At 49.4% G+C, this 20,973-nt stretch overlaps 2 protein-coding genes and 1 pseudogene across 3 annotated transcripts in view; 1 reads left to right on the top strand and 2 right to left on the bottom strand.

The window, feature by feature from the left end:
• Positions 1-3,594, bottom strand: part of R3HCC1 (R3H domain and coiled-coil containing 1) — a 32,985-nt gene extending 29,391 nt beyond the window's left edge. The window contains exon 1 of the mRNA XM_054578818.1: positions 3,507-3,594. Within this exon, the coding sequence (XP_054434793.1) occupies positions 3,507-3,594 (88 nt within the window). The remainder of the gene's footprint in view (positions 1-3,506) is intronic.
• Positions 3,314-18,246, bottom strand: CHMP7 (charged multivesicular body protein 7). 2 transcript variants are annotated; one of them, XM_054578979.1, is made up of 10 exons: positions 17,891-18,246; positions 15,678-15,849; positions 7,845-8,030; positions 7,586-7,719; positions 6,511-6,559; positions 6,167-6,286; positions 5,772-5,870; positions 5,490-5,550; positions 4,925-5,104; positions 3,314-4,691 (listed from the first exon to the last, which is right to left on the bottom strand). In XM_054578979.1, exons 1-10 carry the CDS (start codon positions 18,187-18,189, stop codon positions 4,639-4,641), a joined length of 1,353 nt encoding a protein of 450 aa, XP_054434954.1. In that variant the 5' UTR covers positions 18,190-18,246; the 3' UTR covers positions 3,314-4,638. The 2 variants fall into 2 exon arrangements, with proteins under 2 accessions (XP_054434954.1, XP_054434955.1); XM_054578980.1 differs by having other exon boundaries at positions 18,061-18,102.
• Positions 18,247-19,398: 1,152 nt separating this feature from the next.
• On the top strand, positions 19,399-20,167 carry LOC129074888 (cytochrome c oxidase subunit 4 isoform 1, mitochondrial-like; annotated as a pseudogene).
• Positions 20,168-20,973: the final 806 nt, after the last annotated feature.

Here is a 20,973-nt window from a genome sequence, read left to right as displayed (position 1 = left end):
AAGAGAAGCCAGGGGTGGCAGGTCCTCTTAAAGGGCCCACGCACAGACTTACTTGGACTCGCTCCCTCTAAGCTCCAGCATTGGGGCAGCCGCTTCAAGGGCACCAGGGACAGACGGGGAGGAACTGAACTGTCTGGCTTCAGGGTGAGAGCTGAAGGGGCAGCTTGCTCCCAGACAGAAGTGCTGGCAGAGGCCACTATTCTTTTTCTGAGCTCCCCCCATGGGACGCCATAGCTGAGTCTCCTCCAACCTGGCCCTCACTGTTCTCCCCACTGGACCTGGTGAGTCCCTGAGACCCCGCCCCACCAACTTGCAGACCCAACCAAGCTGTTTCCAGTGGCTTTTTCATATGAATGGCCTGTCTTGACTCACACTTCAGACTTTCCTAAAATATTTCAGATAAGCAGCTTCTGGCCTCAATGCACCCAGTACCTGTCACTAAGTGGCCCCAGGCCCAACACTAGTGGCTCCCAGCCTTGGTTCAGAGCTTGGCCTCTCTGGGGCACCTCCGTGCCCAGCAGGAGTAGCAGCCATCCGCAGATCGCTTCATAGCTCCTGGTGGGTGGTTCCATCAAACACAGCTGGTGGCTGACCTTGGCCTGCACCTCCGGAGGGACTCCAGAGCCAGTGCACCCAGTGGAAAGCTTCAGACCACATCAAAGAACCAGCCAACCACCTCCACAAAGCAGCACTCTCAAAGGGCAAACTCAGCAGGCACCAGAGCCCCACTGAAGGAAGTTGGCAGATGGGAGGGGGCAGTTGGGAGGATGCGTGAAAAAGGTGAAGGGATTAAAAAGTACAAATTGGTAGTCACAAAATAGTCACAGAGATGTAAAGTATAGCATAGGGAATATAGTCAGTAATATTCTAATTACTGTGTATGGTGTCAGATGGGTACAAGATTTATTGGGATGATCACTTAGTTATACAATGTCTAATCACAGGGTATACACCTGAAACTAATATAATATTGTATGACAACTGTAACTGAAAAATAAAAAATGATTTAAAAGAGAGGGAGAGAGAGGGAGGATTGGGGTAACAGATACCAAACGAAATCAATAAATGAAAGTTCTCCTGCGAGCTCGGTCGCCTAGACTTCAACGTCTTCCCCAGTAACATGGAGGCTTTCCCTGCACTTGCTGAGGTCCTTGCGCCCTCATGTTTGGGCATCTATGACCACATATTGCTGGTGTGCTGGAGGAGATAAGCAAACATGCTTTCCCCTGAAGAGTAGCTGCAACTTGAGTAAAAGTGAGATGCTGGTGAGGAAACAGTAAAATACCTCAAAAGCAAAGCGGCTGCCAAGTCTGTCACGAGCCCCACAGCCAAGCTTCGGGGGCTTCCTGTGCATCAGCCATGCTGTCTGCCGCCTTGTCCTTTGAACGGTTGGGAGGCTTTCTCTTTCTGCCTTGCCTTGATTACATTTCCAGCAGACTGAGCCAGAATGTCTCAACCACTTGAGGGTGGGGGTAGGGCGGGGGAGGGTCTGCTTAACCCTGAACTCTGCCCTCCAGGCAGGCAGTAAGCAATGGCTGCAGCGGGACGTGTAACTCAGAGGCCACCCAGGGCCCAGGCCTGTGGCTAAGAGCCCCTTTCAGGGAGGCCCAGGAGGTTCTGAGGCTTCTCCCTTCCTCCCACCTCCCCTAATGCACACTCTCTCCTCTACCCCCACCCCCCACCACATCACCCCGCTCCCCCAGCCAGCAGTGACTGGGGACTGTCCAGCCACCTTTCCAGGCCTGGCGTTGCTGCAGTAGTGCTCTGTCATGAGGTAGCAGGGATTCAAGAGAAGGGAGGAACATAACAGGGGGACACTAAGGCAATCAGAACTTCTGGGGTCATCCTGTTTGCTTCACTTTGCAGATGGCATATGAGGGACTGGGGTCTCCAAAGCCACACAACCAACCAGCGGGTGGCTGGGATGAAAACTGGAGCCAGGCTTCCGACTCCCAGTCGGGACCAGCCCCCACCTGGTTCAGTACATGATCTCCCTACTTGATTTCAGTGGAATCATGCACAGGTATTTTAAGACTTGCAGATTGCTTCACAAGGTTTTGAATACCCAAGGAAATAGCCAGGGGAAATGACAGTTTGGATGTCCCCTCTCAATGAAGATGTCGCTGGGCCCCCCAACTTCAAGTGCTCACCCTCTAAACTTTCTTACATCTGTACCCTCTCAGGATACTTCTGTTTCAAAAAGGCAATATCTGAACCTGGTCCCTTAGTCTAACCCCTCCCCACATATAAGAAACCCACCAGCTCCCTTAAAGAACCAAGTCTGTTCCTTCGGCAAGAGCACCCTGCCCTCACCAGTGCAACTCGGTTGGAGCGTCGTCCCATGTGCCAAAAGGCTGCAGGTTCTATACCCATGCAAGGCATGCATTGGAGCAACCACCAGACTTTCATTGATGTTCTCTTTCTCTCCCTTCCTCTCTAAAATCAGTAAACATATTTGCAAGAGAAAGAGAGAATCCTGGTTAAGACTCTGCCCCCCTCCCCACATGGGGATCACATGCTAAAAACACAGCCACCACCAGACGGCAGCTCCTTATTCCCAAGTGATCCAACACAGGATTGACGTCTTTCAATTCCTGTAGCACAGCGAAGAACCAGGCCAAGACATCGCAACAAGGACCCCTCAGCAGCTCCTATCCACAAGGGAAAGAGCAACAGGAGACCAGGTAAGAGGCTCATAAAGTCCAAGTCCTTTGCTTTTAGTGGGGGAGAGGGCAGGGTAAAGGTAGAAGTGGTAGGGGCTGGGGGATTGTGTTCCCCACTCCCTGGAGCCTCCGAGAACCCGGCCTGTCTTCCGTCCAATTTGCCTGCTCTGGGCCTGCTCCCAATGCCATTTCCTGCTTGGCTCACCTCCTGACTCACCTGGAGCTGCAAGCCTAGTGCCGTGGCCGCTGTCTGAGCCTGCCCTAGCTCTGCACTCAGCTTCAAAGCCTGTCCCTGAGGCTTTGCTAAACAATGCCCTGAGTAAACACTGGTGCCAGACTAAAATACGCAGGGTCCCATGGCCAGAGGAGATTGGGTCATTTAAACAAAGGCGAAGGAAAAGCAAATGATGGCACAGTCCTATAACCAAGGAGGCCATTCAAAGGACGTGGGGCCTCCGCCAGCATCAGCGTGAAAGCCACCAGGGAGACTGGCCAGCTTTCAATGCAGCTCAGCACCTGAACTATGAAGCCGCTCAACAGCCTCTGTGGCCCCCAAGTGAGAGCAAGTCCACGCAGAGCTGGGGTGGAGAGGTACGAAGGAACCGACACTTGATGCAACCTAAAGAAGAGACAAGGACAAGTACTCGGGCTTTTAATTATTTACCAGATAAAAAAGAAAAAATAGTGATTGTTTCTCTTCACCCCCAACATTTCAGGTGACCCAGCTTCAGTGGGAAATTTGTTGAAAGGCGACTGGAGCTCCTGGCCTGGAGCAGACTCCTCCCCTCCGCGCACCCCACCTCGCGGGGCGGGGGCGCCCGGAAGGGCTCCAGGCAGGAGTACTTGCGCTGTGGCGGCAGTGCAGCCCGGCAGCGATCTCCTCTCCCTGCTGCCACAGCGCTCCCTTCTCCTGTCCGTCCCGCTGCGCCATCCTCCCCCATCAAAGGAGGCAGGGAGACGGGGCTCAAGGACGCAGGGACAGGTAGAGAGCAGGACCGGGAGGCACGCAGCAGATCCGGCAGCAGACCCCGATCTTCTGCTTCTATTGCACAGCCTGGCTTAGGTCATCTGCCCTGAGCGGTGGGCACAGAGCAAAATGCTTCTGAAATTCACACGAAGAGCCTGTTGGTGTGTGCCTGGCTCAAGGGGAGGTGTGTTGTTGTGTGGCTTGTTCTGATAATATACACTGAAGGTACGTTTAAGTTAATTCATGATGGGGCAAGGCAGCGATTATGCCTCTTTAAAAAAAACATACGGGTTTGGACACTTGGGGCCCTGCAGTCAGTCACATGGGCTTCCCCCCACCAAGTTCGAAATTCCAAGAATATCCCTTTCTCCAGTCAGATCTTCTGCATAAGATGGAAGAGGCAGCAGCGACCACCAACCACACGAGCCCCCTCCAGATGTCATGACTCTGAGCCACTCAGGGTGACCTCTTTTTCTGAACACCTGGAGAATGTGACAAATGACCCTAGAGAAAAACCTTTTACACTGTCTCTTTCTGCATAAAGTGGCAGCTGTTGGATTCTCATTCTTCTCATTACCAATGACAGTGGAGTGGGACTGGGACAAGCTGTTTAACTGGCTGTACAGACAGAACACATCCCTCTAAGAAACAGTGGGGTGGGGAAAAGGACTGATTTTGATTTAGCAAAGTTTCAAGTCTTTCACCTCCATTAGCTGGAACAAAGCTGGCGGGTGAAGACAAACCTAACTGAGCCAATGGCAAGAACTGCAGGCTAAGGGACGACAGGTCACACACAGAACGGTGTAAATTGTGGCACTATGAAGATGAGCAGTCTGGAGCACACTTGCAGAAGCTGTGTCTGTCCCGTAGTGAGTAGTAGCATCCAGAAAAATCTGAGTGGTTCTCCTTCCTCCTCTTCCCAACAAATTCAGAGAGCTTCTCCTTTAAATAACTATGTACACACTTACAAGCCTGGTCTCTCTTTTATATAAGGGTCCTTCAATGGCTTTAGAGAGTTGGTTCCAATAGCCTTTTTGGAGATTTACTGCTTGGGACCAAACCTGCAAGGAGAAAAAATGATGAACACGGTACCAGGCAGATCTTTAAGACGGAAGCATCCCACTGCTGAAGGCACTGAATCTTAATATAAGTAAGTAAGGAGCCCACACATCCCTTCCCGGCCTCTGGTACCCCGCAAAGTCAGTCACTGGACTGGGACTCATCAACTCTGTGCGGCTCCCTTCAGCCAGAGGGCCACGTGGCCACCAGCAGCCCGGGGAATGCAGCTCCATACCTCCCTCTGATAAGGACAGTTTCTCGAGTTCAGCTTCAAGCTCAGCGTCCGAGATCCTAGGGACAGGCACACTGTTGATATAAAACTGGCGATTGGGATGGTCGGGCCGATCCAAAGGCTCTTTGGTGGTATCCTGAAGAAGGATGTCCAACTCCTTCTCTAGTTCCTCACTGTCAAAATCTGGAGAGAAAAGACGATGTGAGGACACAGAAGGCCCAGGGAAGGAACACATTTATGAGTCAAAGGTGGAGGACAGCAAAACTCAGCTCAGCTTAAAAAGCACGTGGCTTGGAAGGCAGACGGCACCTTCGGGCAAACACTCTTTTTTGTGCGTGGAGCTAAGTTGTTAAAAAGATGTATTTTGCTAACTCCACAGAACTGACCTGGCTTCCTCTTGCCCTTAAAGAACCATCTTCCAGTCAGAAGCCTGGTCAGTAAGGAATGCTGGGGCGCAGAGGGAGGAAGTGACAACTGCTTCCCAATACTCCTGAGAGTAAGCCCCAGAGAGCGACTTTACCACAGCACAAGGAATGGGGGTGGGGGGGAGACCACCTTGTCAACTCACCTAGGCCATTGGTTACCCCGCCAGCCAGAGTCTGAGAAACTTCATCCTGGGTGTCACACAGCTGTAAGGGAAAGCGCTGGCCTTGAACTCTGAGTGGTCTCCACGGGCCTCCATCTTTGTGTCTCAGCGTTACATAGCACTGTTACCCCGCCCGGGAACCAGAGGCAGCTTCCTCAAGTCCACAAGGTCAGCAGTCCAGTTTGTGAAAAGAGGAAGTGCGACACAGTCCCACCTGTCCTCAGTGACCTCCTCCTGGAGCCGCCCTCCCGGCCCTCCCCGTACCTCTTGGATCTGATCCACGAGGCTCTCTGCCTTCTCCACTGTGACGTCCTTCATGGAGAGCTTGAGGGCTCCTACCCCGGCCTGATAGGCATTGAAAACCTAAAGAGAAGGCAGTTATCAGTGCCAATGGCGAACACTGGGCAAAACACAATACAATACTGTTTCAGCTCCAAAAGGCAGCTTTGGGGGGTTTTTTTGTTTGTTTTTGTTTTTGTTGTTTTGCAATCCATGCTCAAGTCACCCCACGTCCACTGAGGCCCAAACTTCCCAACACAAGAGGCTCAGGCAAACGGCAGCACACATCCCAGGCCTCGTCCAAGCAGAGCCACGCGGGGGCGGTGGGAGGTGGGTGCCGGGCAGACCAGACAGGAGCTGAGCGGAGGGGCAGCGGCTACCATTTGATCTGTCTGCGAGGCATAGATCCGGTCCAGGATGCCTTGAACAGTGTCCAGCTTGGCATGCAGGGCCTCGATGCGCTTCTCTGTCCGCTGTTTGGCCTTGAGAGACCTCAGTGCCTGGGGGGCATGGAGACTTGGTCAGGGTCACACTGGGCAGAACCAAGGGCCGGAGGGAGACAGCCTTCCCAGACGCTAAGACCATCCCAAGCCTCCCTCTGCAGTGCCTGGGCCACCAGCACGCTGCTCCCCTCGAGCCCCAAGTCCCTCCCTGAGCTGCTGGGGCGCCTGTCACCGCCCGCCCAGCACGCAGGCGCACGGCTGGAGGGGAAGAGCGATCTCACCAGCTGCTTCTTCCCTGCTCGGCACGCCCGGCGGGCCTCTTCTTTACACCTGTGAGACGAAGGGACAGATCGGGATGACAGTGCCGTCAGACTGCGTGGCAGGGTCCAGAAAAGTCCCTCAGAATAGCACTAGGTAAAGCACCTCCAGATCCGAAGATTGAATCCATCTCCCCCAATGGCAAGAAAAAAGGTGCCCGACAGCCGCCACCAAACTCTCGCAGCGAGCTGGGATGTACGCTTGAGAACCCTCAGGGAGAGCCTGCCACCAAGGCACCTTAAAAACGGGCTCCCGTTTGGGGAGCCAGGGGATTGGAAATCAACTCCTAACATCAACGATGACTTTGGACACATTGCTTGGATTTCTCCCACTCTGTGATGGAGTGAATAAGTACATTTTAATCTAGCCCCGACCGGTGCTGTTCAGTGGGCTGGGCATCGTCCCATAAATGAAAAGGTCTCTGGTTTGATTCCCGGTCGGGGCACATGCCTGGGTTGTGGGCCAGGTTCCCCTGGTTGGGGCGTGAGAGAGGCAACCACACATTGATGTTTCTCTCACACATCAATGTTTCTCTCCCTTTCTCCTTTCCTCCCCTTCTCTCTAAAAATAAATAAAATCTAAAAAATAAACAAAAAAACAAGTACATCTTAATCTAGTGCCTATACATACTACTCTGTGGAGAAGTGTTCATGTGCCTTTAGCAGGGACACCTTGTATGGCCGTCCACAGGGAAGAGCGGGGGTCCCTCAGGGACCTCTTGAAGGCAGAGACTTGTCGTATTCACTACCATATCCCCAAGTCCCCACGACAAGGCCTGGCTCAACCAATATTGCTGAAGTGGATACTGGTGTGGGAGAGCAGGAACATAACGTTAATGGTCGTAATAATTAAAATTCATTTTTCTCCTTGGTGATATTCTATGCTTTCCATGGCTGCTGTATTGAGCAGCGAGTAGTTTTGTAATCAGTAAAACAAACACAGACTTTTTTTTTTAAAAGAGCCCACGGACACCAATGCTTTGCCGACTCTGAGGGCCAGCAGGGAGGGGGTGGGGGAGCTCGGCTCTGGGGTAGTTACCTCTCTGCTTCCTGGGATAAGGACTCCACTTTGCGCGAGAGCAGCCGCTCACTCTGCATCAGCTGGTACACCCCAACATCTACGTCGTTGACAGGAGAGACCTTGGCATGTGGCCCCCGGGCAAACTTTACAATCTAAGGGACAGGGACAAATTACTGCTGTCCCTACCACAAGGCTGAGACACCCCCAGGCAGGAACGCTGATGGGCACGTCAGTATATGCTCAGTAAGTTACCGAATGGACAGGCGAGCTCGCGTACCTTTTCCCCATTCTGCTCAAGGACTGTGACTCTCTTCTCTTTCTGCAGCTGCAGCAACACCAAGTAGAAGGTCCTCTCGTCAGGGCAGGAGCCAGCACAGAGGGTGCTCAGCTCGGACAGGGCCACCACGGGGTGGGAAGAGAGAGGGGAGTTCTGATACAGACGATACACCTCCTCAGCCTTCTCCTGCAGCGAAGGCAGAACATGCTCACAGGCCCTGACCACCACCCCGAACCCGGCAAGCCCCGACCCCTGCTTCCAAACGACAATCATGCAGCGCAAGAGCAAGGGGCGCCGACCCACCCTCCCTCAAGTGGCAACTTTGAGAAAGAAAAAAGATCTGTGTTTTGTAAATGCTGGAGGAGTTTGGTGGGAGGGATAAAATGAGGTCCATGACGTGCTGGAAGCCAGTTGTGCTTGCACTTCCATCTGGGACTGTGTGTTTAGGCGTCTCCCTGGCCGACAGCTTTCCTGAGGGAGGGAGGAGGCGGTGCGGGGGGCTGGAACAGCCGTGGACGGCAGCTGAGGCTGGCTCTCAGCCTGGCCTGGGCATCTCCGAGCCGGCCCGTCTCACTGGTCCTCGGCTCTCTCTCTCACACTGCAGATATCGACCTTCCCTTCCAGCCCTTACTCTGTCCACTTTTATGTCAACTGGCAATGCTGCAAGCGAGAGCACTACTGTCCTCAGGAGAGAAGCACGGGATGAGCAGGCGGAGTGGGGTTCTTATGCGAAATCTAAGAAAGAAAGATTCCAAGAAACAAGGCCACTGTGTTCCTCCTACATGCAAACTGCTCTCTCAGTCTTTGGAAAAACAGAAATATTTACTGAGATATGCACAGAACACTGGAGACACCGGGAAGATACATGCAGGAGTTCAGAGGCTGTTTGGAAACAAATGGCTGTTGAGCAGAATTCGGAAGGGCAGGGAGTTTATGGGTGAGGCAGGTGGGAGGGCGTCTCAGGCAGAAGGGCCATCAAGAGCAGCAGCATGGAGTGTGAGTCAGCGCGGTGTCCGCAAGTCAGACGGGAAGGGGAAGGCGTAAAGCTCTTCCATCTGGTACAGAGCGCAGTGTCTCCTATGCTGTCCTTCGTTCGGCAGATGGCGGGGAGCCACTGAAGGGAAGTGACATAGTTAGATTAACAGAGATCTCGCTGACAACTGGGCAAAGATAGATTGTAGGAGTCAGGCTTAGAGGCAGGGAGACCATTCACGCTAGAGGATATTCGGTTTGAACAGGGCAATGGTAATGGGGACAGAGAAGGGACGGACTGAAATGGCATTTAGAAGATAAGGCTGGCGGTCCCTGGTAACTGGGTCTGGAGTCTAGCACGCCTCCTGGGTTCTGGCCTGAGTGATACTATTGGATGGATGTGATGCTATTGGTTAATAGCAAGAATACAGGAGGAAAAACATATTTTAATTGAAAAATAAAACATTACATGTTGGACATGTTGGTTTGGGATGCCTGGGGTACATCCAAGGAGATCCGTACAGCAGGTAATTGGACATATAAATCTAAAGCTCAAGGAGACACCAGGACTAGAGACAGAAGGCAACTAAATCACAAGGAAATTCAGAGAGCAAATAATAAGCTGAAGAAACACTAATGTTTTAGAGATGAAGGAGTTCACAAACAAGATCCAGAAACACTGCTCACGGAGAACCAAGGAGAAGCAACAAAGTCAAGGAAATGGAAAATTTCAAGGAGTGTCAAAGGCAGCAGAGGAGTCTAGTAAGATACAACCTAAAGTTTTCCTTAGATTTGACTGCCCTGCCAGATAACAACACTTACTATTAAAGCTACTATAGTGAGAACAGGATGGTATCCATACACAAATAGATTAATGGACATAACATTAGTAAGTGATGTTAAAAACAAATAGCTATCCATTTGGAAGAAAATACAGTTTCTCCTCTCTACATATATAGAAATGAATACCAAATTACTGACATTTAAACTGAGAAAATAAAAATGTAAAATAATTTGAAGAAAATATTTTAAAAATCTGATGAAACTTAAAAGAGGGTATTTTCCTAAGCAATAGCAGAAATTCAGTAGCCATAAAGGAAAATTTGAGATGTATGACTATAGAAATAGGAAAACTTGTCTAAATGAAAAGACATGATAAATGAAAAATGAAAAGCAAACAAGAGACTGGGAAACAGTATTCACATCCCTATTCCTACACACACACACACACACACACACACACACAGACATACAGATATAAATATACATTACACATAGGGAACTCCTACAAATTAATATAAAAGATAAATAATCCACTTCTGGCCAAGATGGAGGCATAGGTAGATATACTTTGCCTCCTCGCACAACCAAAAGAACAACAACAAATTTAAAAACAAAAACCATGAGACCTGCCAGAAAATCGAACTGTATGGAAGTCCGACAACCAAGGAGGTAAAAAAGAAACACTTATCCAGACCAGTGGGAGGGGCGGAGATGGGCAGCCGGGGTGGAGAAAACACACAGCAAGGCGGTGGCTGGCAGACTGGGAGGGCAAGGTGGTGGCTGGTGGACCAGGCAGTCCCATATTTGCGTGCAGAAAAACCGGGAACAGGTGGGGAGCAAGAAAAATTGTGTAACCCAGGGTTCCAGTGCAGTGGGGAAAAAAAGCTTCAAAACCTCTGGCTGTAAAAATCTGTGGGGGTTGCAGCAGTGGGAGAAACTCCCAGCCTCACAAGATCATCCACTGGAAAGACTCGTGGGATCCTACACAAACCCACCCACCCGGGAATCAGCACCAGAAGGGCCCAATTTGCTTGTGGGTAGTGGGGGAAGTGACTGAAAGCTGGCCAAGAACTGAGCAAGTGGCATTATTCCCTCTCGGCCCCTCCCCCACAGACAGCATCACAACATAGAGACCTGGGCTGCCCCGCTCTGGCAAATACCTAAGGCTCTGCCTTTCCAACATAGCAGGTGCGCTGAGACAAAGAAATATGGCCCAAATGAAAGAACAGATCAAAGCTCCAAAAACACAACTAAGTGATGAACAGATAACCAACCTATCAGATGCAGAGTTCAAACACTGGTAATCAGGATGCTCACAGAAATGGTCACAAAATGGAGGAAAAGTGAAGGCTATGCAAATGGAAATAAAGAAAAATATAAAGGGAACCAACAGTAAAGGGAAGGAAACTAGGACTCAAATCATGATTTGAAACAGAAGGAAGAGATAAGCATTTGAAAAGAACAGAATGAAGAGACAAGAATTCAAAAAAAATGAGGAGAGGCTTAGGAACTTCTGGGACAACTTTAAATGTCCCAACATCCGAATCATAGGGGTGCCAGAAAGAGAAGAAGAAAAGTAAAAATTTGAAAACTTATTTGAAAAAATAATGAAGAACTTCCCCAATCTGGCCAAGGAAATAGAATTCCAGGAGATCCAGAAAGCTCAGAGTCCCAAAGAAGTTGGACCTAAGGAAGCACACTCCAAGGCACATCATAATTACATTACCCAAGACTAAAGATAAGGAGAGAATCTTAAAAGCAGCAAGAGAAAAGACAGTTACCTACAAAGGAGTTCCCAGAAGACTATCAGCTGATTTCTCAAAAGAAGCCTTGTAGGCAAGAAGGGGCTGGTGAGAAGTATTCAAAGTCATGAAAGGCAAGGACCTACATCCAAGATTACTCTCTCCAGCAGAGCCATCCTTTAGAATGCAAGGGCAGAGAAAGTGCTTCCCAGAGAAGGTCAAGTTTAAGGAGCTCATCATCACCACGCCCTTATTATATGAAATGTTAAAGGGACTTATCTAGGAAAAAGAAGACCAAAACTATGAACAATAAAATGACAACTCACAACTATCAACAACTGAACCTAAAAAACAAAAACACACTAAGCAAACAAGAACAGGAACAGAATCACAGAAATGGAAATCAGAGGGGAAGGTGAGGGGGGAGGATGGGGGAAAAAGGTACAGGGAACAAGAAGCATAATTGGTAGGTACAAAGCAGACAAAGGGAAGAATAGTATAGGAAATGGAGAAGCCAAAGAACTTATACGTACAACCCATGTACATGAACTAAGGGTTGGGGGAATGTTGGTGGGGGGGCATGTGCAGCGGGCAAAGGAATAAAGGGGAGAAAAAAACGGGACAACTGTAAGAGCAAAATCAATAAAACATATATTTTTAAAAAAGAAAAAAAGATAAATAATCCAATATAAAGACAGGATATAAATAGGTAATTCACAGAAGGGGACATGGAAAGGGCCAGTAGATAGGGGGAAAGATGCTCAAATCTTCTGATCTGATGAAGTATCATTTTTGCTTATCAAACTGGAAAATTTTAAAAGACCACTGTTATCCAGTGCTGACAAGGATGGGGGGAGACGAGACACTTTAATGTAGTCTTGATGAAAGCATAAAGTAGTACACACTTTTTGAAAAGTAATTTGGTAATTTGTTAAAATGTAAAATGTACATATACATTTCTAGAAATCAATTCCATAAAAATAAAAGTAGAAGTACACAGATGTGCGAACAAGACCATCGGAAAAGTATTTTTTTATAATAGAGAAATTGGAATGACTTAACTGTCTGTCCATGTGGTATCTACGGCATACACTGTGGTGTATCTGCAAACTATCATGCAGCCGTCCCAAAGAAAGAAGGAAATCTCTGTTGTGTAGGGGCCTGGAAAGATGCTCATGATATATTAAAGTGAAAAGAACACAAAGCAGTTTGCAGACCAATAGGTAAAAGAAGATTCCATTTCTGGAAAGAAGAAAATGGAGTGTGTGCGTGCGTGTGTGTGTATATATACACACACTATATCTATATACACACACACACACCTCCATACATACACACAGGTACATGTATGTGAATATTCATTATTTATTCAACAAATATTTACTGACTCCGATCCCAGGGTCCCAAGTCCCAGGAAGTTCTCCCTTCTGGTAGGAGAGACAACAAATAAATAAACAAGTAAATAACATTTTCAGGAAGTACTGAATGCTAGTAAGGAAATAAAACAGAAAGTAATATAATAGCGTGAGGCAGAGTCAGTAAGAAAAGATATGTCTGTGAACACACACACACACACACACACACACACACACAAAGGGGACATATGCAAAGAGAAGGAAATGGGATAAACAGAAGGGAATTTTTCATATCTTTGCATAATTTTTTTAAATAGCAAAATCTATGGGCAACTTCTTTTCTGTACTTTCTTCAAGTAAGAAGTTATTGGCTGTTTTCTATGTCCAGACCTGAGAAAATATCAACTGACCTCAGAAGGAGGTTTTCTTTGTTTTATAAAATATCCAGGTAAGAACCTTTAGTTCCAAGGAGGTAAACGAGTCTCCATCCCAGGGGAAAACAGTGAAGTCACCAAATATTAGAAAGCGGATGTCACTGAACAAGACTGAGTCTTACACATTCTGTCTAATGACACAGACTGGGTACCGAGTTAACAGCACCATGAGCCTCCAGAGACAGGACTGACTTGTCTACCTAAACAAATACCACCACTGGTTTTGGAAGACCTGTGTGATTCCACCCCCATCCCTTCTCTTCCTTTGCTCTCCAAAGACTGAGTCCAAAACCACACCTGTGGGGATAAATGGACCCCCGTCTCTCTGCTCTGGGCTGGAGAACACAGGAGGTCAGACTGCACAGTGGGGCGGGGCTTGGCCCAGCGCCACCCAAGTCATCCTGCAGTTTCTCTGGGGCCCTGGCTGAGCCTTGGAGGTCAGGGCGCTGGGTCGGGGGATAACCATGAGGGAGGGGGTGGACAGCAGGTGGGGAGAGGCGTTCCCTGAAGAAAACGTGTGCTGCTCAGTCAGAAATCCTGGGGGACCAGGAGAGGTGGTCGATTTTAGAGACCTCCCTCTCAGCCTGAGGCGGAGAGGGCTGGGGGTCTGCTGAGGGGAGGAGAAACTGGAGCTCTTCTTGGGGTGGGGAAATGGGCATTCTGAGCTGGCTCCAGCTGGCGGAAGCTTCCAGGGCCATGCATGGACCCTGATGCTGGGTTTGGTCTGGGAGTTTCAAAAATAACCGCTGTCTGCCTTACACTTCTGCGAGCAGGCATTCTGTCAGCTCTGTACATTCGCACACATGCGCTTGTTCTCTCCAAGATCGCTGCAACCTTGTCCACAGCAGCTTTGGAGGAATGGTGGGGCCGAAGCAGGTGTGTGCTGGGCCAAAGAGAGCGCGGGAGGTGAGGAAGCGGTGACAACAAAGCCGGAAGAGGAAGGAGAGAGACGGAGCGGAAGTAGGCAGGGGCCCAGGTCACACATCGGCAATGAGTGGGTATAGAGGCTGACAGGGGTAAGCGCCAAAGGGAGGTGGAATATATGGAACAAGGGGCTAACTGATGGGATGGGGCAAGCAGGACAGGGACAGACTCAGGAGCACTTGCGGCAGAGGGGAGGGACGCTTCATCCTCCCAGGGGTGGCCAGGGAGAGGGGCTCAGAGGAACTAAACTGGAGGTGGAAAGGCAGAAACCTGCAGGCGCTGACTCAGGAGGTCCTACCTTCTCCACGAAGTGTCTGCGGAGAGCAGAGAGGGCAGAGCGTGGAAGGAGTGTGTGAGGGGCTGGGAGAGGACGAGAAAACCAGGCTGTGGGGGGCTCTGAGGGTCCTCCTAAAGCTTGGGGCCGTGAAAGCAGACCCAGTTTCGGTGATAGGGTGATAGGGATGGAGACTGCGGGGTCGACTGAAGGGGCTGGGTTTGCTGGAGTCTCTGGTGTGGATGGGGAGAGCTGCAAATGAGCTGAGGGTACTGAGGTGGAAATCAGACAGGAGTCAGCTGCGTGCACTAGGCCGGTAGGGCAGGCAGGCATGGAGGAAGCTGACCGACCGGGGGAGCGGAAAGGGGCCAAGGGCCTGGAGGCCTCTTCGATGGAAGTAAGGCCGTTAGTAAGCTGGAATCGGAAAGGGTTACAGCCAGAGAGGAGAAATACTTAAGCAGTTTGGTGATTTAGAGGAAGGCAAAGCTGAAAGTCACAAGGTCCTCAGGAATCCTGAGAAATTTTTGTTAGCAAGCTACAGAAGGCAAAGCATTTTCTAAGCATTCAGCTTTTCATGAATCCCTATAAATACAGAAAATAATCAACTGTATATTACTGACGATTCTGAGACAGAGGCTCACCCTTGACATACACTGGGATGGCCAAGAAGTTCATTTTCCCCCCCATAAGGCAGTGCTTAGTTGCCTTTAACTTCATTCGAAACAATTTTGTTAGATTGTATTGTGACAGCTGTCATATCAGCATGCATTTAAAAAACTTTATCAAAATTGGTGAATTTTTGTGTAGACATTTTAATTTTGAGAAGTAGCGACATTTTCAGCATATTATGCTTTATTATTTTAAGAAAGGTAAAAATGTAACTGAAATACACACACACAAAAAAAAACATTTGTGCAGTGGATGGAGAAAGTGCTGTGACTGATTGAACATGTCAAAAGTGGTTTGCAAAGTTTCATGCTGGAGATTTCTCACTGGACGGTGCTCCAAGGTAGAGCAGATCTGTTGAAGTTGATAGCGATCAAAACATTAACTGAGAACAATCAACGTTCTATCATGCAGGAGAGAGCCGACAACTCAAAATATCCAAATCAATAAAGTTGTTGATGAAAATGAAAAGTGTGTTTTTTATTTTATGGGAAAAACCACACGAACTTTTTGGCCAGCCAACAGACGTCCAACTAACATCTAAATGATACTCCAAAGTACAGAATAAGGGAAGCCAGGTAAACAATTATCACCTGTCACCAAGTAAAAAGATACATTCTCTAATGATACACACAAGGGATCACACCAGAGGGCATCCAGACCCCTCCCTTCCCAGTACCCACCTTAAGCAGCTCCACAGCCACAAGCACCTCCTCGGCAGGAACCTTATTATCCCCTAGCATGTTGGAAAGAGTCCACTTGAGGGGCTTCAGCAGGAAGACTCCGACCCCCCAGGAGATCCAGCTGCTGTCTACACTGGCCATGAAGTCTGACTCCCGCTGCAGCTCCCCGCGACTGCAAAGAATGGGCATACGGCAGGCATCATACAATGTCCTGTTCCAGTCCCCACATACCCGCCCCTGACGAGGAGTCTGAGCATCATCATCATCACCATCATGTATTAGGCAGCTATTCTGCCAGCTACGATGAGCAGCTACTACGTTTACGCTCCAGCTCGAAGCCTCACAGCTCTGCGAGGCAGGTGGTGTTAACCGGCCGTTAGCTAATAAGGAAACTGAGGGGCTGAGAAGGTGAGCGAGGCCAAATCTAAACTGTAATTTAGGTCCAAAGCGCAAGCTCTCCACTAAGACTGCTGAGGCACAGGAGGATGCAGGGCCAATGATGAGCCTTTCACAAATGGAGTTCGAAAATGATAAAATGAAAATAACAATGGGTGGATCACTGTGAGATGCAAGGCATAAGGAAGAATGCAAAGAGTGTGTGAAAAGGGTTTTCTGCTCTTCCCAAGCTAGGGTGGAGAGGAGACATAAGCATTTCATGATACTGGTAGTAGTAGCTACATTCACTGAATGCTTACCATGAGCTTGTCATTTTGTTAAGGACCACACAAGGATTATCTCTTGAAATCTTCGCAATAAACCTAGGTTCAACAATCATCACCACTTTATAAATGGTCAAACTGAGGCTTACAGAGGGTACATAACTTGTCCATGGTAGCAGAATTTATCTGTGGTCACGTAATTTAGCAAGTGGCAGAATTAGGATCTGAACCCAGGCCATCTGGCCCTCAAGCAAAGCTGTTAATTACTATGCCATCCTGCTCCCACGGGGCACAGCTTCCTCAGAAATTCTCCACCTGCCAGGTGCCGCCGAACACCAGGAAGTGTGAGCACAGTGACAGCAGCCAGGAAGGGGGAAACTGAGGTATGAAAGGACTCTGGGTCAGAAGGGCTAGAGGATGGTCCTGCTGCAATTGTGAAGCCTAGACCGTTCCTGTCCCTAAGTGGCTTCCTCAGCGACCCTCTCCCCCGCATCTCACTTCAAGCATGAACTAGAACTTTGTCCACAGCACACTTGCTCAGAAAAGAGAAGTCTGAGAAATCGCTTGTCCCATCCATGTCAGCCAATGGTAAGGTAAGGGGGGGAAGGGAGACTTTCTGATCAGGAAGACCAGGAAGCTAAAAGCAACATTTCTAAGTTGACTTTCTTCTTCATTCACTGAGGGAGGCAGGCACTAGGCTGGCTAGGCTGCTCTGAGTATGACCGATACGATGTGAAGCACAGATGACTTCGAATCCGAAGACCAGGGTCCAGCCCCGCCATCATCTCTAACTAGCGTGTAACCCCAGGGAAGTTGTGTGGACTGAGGCTCAGTTTCTTCTTCTGTCTGCTGAGGATAATTCTGCCATCTTGTCCACAGGACCGCTGAGGGGGTCAGATGAAATGGTGTGTGTGAAGGACCTGTACGCTGTGAACTGCTATACATCCATCAGACAGCCATGCCCCAGGTATCCCCAAACACCGCACCTGTTGCACAGGTAGCACCTACAGGACCTTCTGAGAGCACTAAGATATTCCGTAGAGCCCTCACTATCTGTCATGTACTCTGCCCCAAAGAGCCTGTGCCAAGGACAAGACAAGACTCGCCATACGCATGACCTGTGCTATATATGGGCCGTTGGGACACTCTCTCCAACTTGGCCTCTTCCTCACCACTGCCCTCTCCTTAGCTGTTCCTTCACTCAAGAAATCTTACAGACCTTCTGGGATAATTAAAATTCGGAAGGCCCTGCAAAATAACTCCATAATGGGATTCCAGTCCTGACGCATCATTGTCACATCCATCGGGCTGGCTTCTCCTCTCTCTGGTTCTCATTTAATCGGACTAACCCCATACCCCGTCAATATTCCCCCCAAACAGCCCCCAAACTCCCCTACCCCAGCCTCCTTCTCGTCTTCCTCTGCCTTCGCCTACTGAGCAAACACACAGGCTGCTCTGAGCCAAGCTCGGGCTGGGCGCGGTGCGCGGTCACAGAAGCGCTGGCTCCCTGCCCTCAGGGAGCCGCCCCCACCCCAGGCCCGGGCCCGCCCTCACCGCAGCAGGTCCTGCAACACTGTGGCCAGCCCCAGCGGGACGCTGCCCTTGCGCTGAAAGGCCTCCTGCAAGTCCCGCAGACGCAGGCGCACCACCCCCTGGCGGCGGCTGTGGCTCAGCACCAACGGCGCCCAGAAGCCCATCTTGCTGTCCCAGTCGGTGCTGTTCACCTCGCGACTCCTTTTGAAGGCGGAGAACAGGAAGGACATGCGCTCCTCGTCCTCCTCCCACTCGGGGGGCAGTAGGCCCGCCGGGTCTCCCCCGGCCGGGGCTTCGGCCTCCCGCTCCGGAGACCACATCGGAACCCCAGCCCGGCCAAGGCGCCGAACACAAGCCTGGCCTGGCCCCTTCCGCCCTGGGTCCCTCCCGGCTTCCGTTCTTTGACCACCGCCTCCTCTGTCATTACGTCACCGCCTCTCCAGCGTGAAACAAGTCGCAAACAGCCTCACAACGCATGCGTCGCCCTGCCTCTGCACCAGGAGGCGGAATGATGACCCTTTTATTGAGAGTATTAGGGCGCCTGCGCCGACCTCTCCTCCTGCCGTCTTTGTGCGGAAAGGAAGGGCTTTGAGCTTGCGTGGAACGTAGGTGCGCATATGGCCCCCTCAGGAGTCACAATTTGCCGAAGCTTTGTAGAGGCAAATGGCAACGTCTCTAACTTTTTATTTCAGCGAGGGGGACTGCAGTCCCGCCCGGGGACGCCGGAGGCGCTAGGGTGGCCTGCGCGGATCACCGTGCTCCGCTCGCTTCTCAGCCACCTGACTTCAGATTTGTGAACTTCCAACACACTGGTAGCTTCCTTCTACCACGATATCAGCGTGACGGGGTGTACACTGATTTTGAGAGGTGTGTAAGCTTCTACCACTCTTACCTCTGTGGACGTAAGAAATGTCCAAACCTGTAAGAATTTGTATGAGTTTATTTGAGCCAAACTGACAATTGCCAGGAGACAAACTCTTAACAGAATAAGAAAATGCCCTGGAGAAGGGCAGTTCTGAAGTTTATTTTACACGTTGGAATCAGAGGAGGAGGCGTCATAAGGAGGGACATCTATTGGTGGGTAAATTAAGGAGGTGGGAGAAAGCAAAGCAGGGCAATTTCTGAGACTGGATAAAATGAAGAGACAACTACTTTTACATTGGTGGGCACAGGATAGTTAACAATTAGCGTATATGACACAGAGATGGTATTTGGGCAGCAAGAGAACAACGAGGGGTTCCCGGGTCTCCTGCTCTGGTGGAAGGTTGTGCCCTGAGGATTCTGAAAGAAAGGGGATTACTCTGACTTTCCAAAGGTAGGTTATTGTACCTACAAAGAGGCAATAGACAGGCCCAGTTAAGGTAAACATTGACCTTTGTCTAGGAAGATCCCAGCCTAGGACGTGAGCGCTCACCGTGACGGGCTTCTAGTTGGGAGGTTTAATGTCAGACCCCGTCACGTGGTTACTTTCAGTCTCTTGAGTTTGCAGGCCCACCACGCAGGTCTCCCCAGAGCTTGTCAGGTTTAGTATCTGGTCCCATTTTCATGTGCTGAAGTGTCCCTCGGTTTCCTTCTCAGTATAAAAATTCCACTGACCCCTTAAGATAGAGCTCTGTTCTAATCTTTGAAACCTTCTCTGTCTTCTGGTTGTGAGCAGCCAGGGTGTAGAGGTCGGTTGCAGGGCCCACAGCGCTGCGGCTGGGCGGCAGCGGCAGAATGTTGACTATTGGAGTATTTAGCCTAATTGGCAAGCGAGCAACCGCTTCGGTTTGTGTGCTGTGTGTACGAGCACATGGGAGTGTTGTGAAGATGAGGGCTTTGCTCTACCCTACCTGATCGGCGAGTTACGTCGATGGACGTGACTATCCCTTACCTGATGTGGCCCTCGCCCAGAACCCTTCTGCCAGCCAGGAAGCCGTGAAAGAGACGGAGAAGAACCCCTGGAGCAGTGCATCGGTTGATGAAAAAGTTGAATTGTATCGCACTAAATTCAATGAGAGCTTTGCTGAAATGAGCAGGAGCACAAGTGAGCGAAAGACAGTTGTGGGTGCTGCCATGTTTTTCGTCGGCTTCACTGCTCTCATTCTAGTCTGGGAAAAGCGCTACATGTATGGCCCCATCCCACTCACTTTTGAAGAGGAGTAAGCAGACCAAGAGGATGCTGGACATGAAGGTCAGCCCAGGGCTGCTTTGCCTGCTGGGACTACAACCAGAATGAGTGGACGAAATAAGAACCCGTCGTTCACATATCTGAACCTATTTACTGAAGCATATTTACTGGAAACTGTTATGTTGCAGTCCCGATGCTAATAAATGTGCAGGTTACTTGGGCGGGGGGCCGGGGGGGGGGCGTGAGGGAGGAAAGAAATAAGCCTCTGGGAGTCCTGACCCATTGTTGATCCCTCTCCTGGGCTGCACAGTTTAGCGTTTAACAGGACTCTTGTGTGTCCTGTTCAGTAGTTCCTGAGGGAAAGTGCAGTGATGTGTATCTTGCTGTGACATATGGTGGTGCTGGAGAATATTTCATAAACTGAACGTTGATAACTTGACCCTCACCCTTCTAATATCTTAGAACCCTGTTACAATGAGAGCTCATATCTATAAGATTCTCACAAACAACTTATGAGCAATGAACATGTGTCCAGTGTGTTAAGATTAAATTGGATTTTTTTGTTTAATTGAACCATTTGAAAGGTGAAAGGAGTTTGTTTAATGGAACCATGAAACAGTCAACAGAATTGAATATTAATCTGGTCTCTGCCACTCACTGACTGTGTGACCCTGGAAATAAAAAAATAAATCAGAAGGTAGAGAAATGTTAAATGAAAACAGGTTGCAAACAGCAAATCCAGACTGGAGAATTCTACCTAATAATGACCTTGTTTCTTCAACAAATAAGGACAACAAAGATACCTTTAATGTGCAATGTTATTACATCTGATTTGGATCTTATTTGGACAATAAAAAAATTGTCTACAATAATTAGAGACTTTCAACATCAACTAGATAGTTGATGATATTAATGAATTATGGTGAATATAGCGATAAGGTGGTTATGTTTTAATATGTTTTGAAGATATATCTAAAGTATGAGTAAAACTGAT

Source organism: Pteronotus mesoamericanus, unplaced genomic scaffold, assembly GCF_021234165.1.
Source record: "Pteronotus mesoamericanus isolate MK-2021 breed Mesoamerican mustached bat unplaced genomic scaffold, CSHL_Meso_final contig_502, whole genome shotgun sequence".
NCBI lineage: Eukaryota > Metazoa > Chordata > Mammalia > Chiroptera > Mormoopidae > Pteronotus > Pteronotus mesoamericanus.
The sequence above is the reverse complement of the archived record's forward strand: the minus strand, read 5'-3'. Positions and strand labels throughout refer to the sequence as shown.

Coding starts and splice junctions, on each gene's coding strand:
- CHMP7 (XM_054578979.1), bottom strand. CDS start 18,189: ATGTGGTCTCCGGAGCGGGAGGCCGAAGCCCCGGCCGGGGGAGACCCG. Junction 8,031..15,677: donor TGGCTGTGGAGCTGCTTAAG/GTGGGTACTGGG, acceptor CCTTCGCTGCAG/GAGAAGGCTGAGGAGGTGTA. Junction 6,560..7,585: donor TTATCCCAGGAAGCAGAGAG/GTAACTACCCCA, acceptor TTCGTCTCACAG/GTGTAAAGAAGAGGCCCGCC.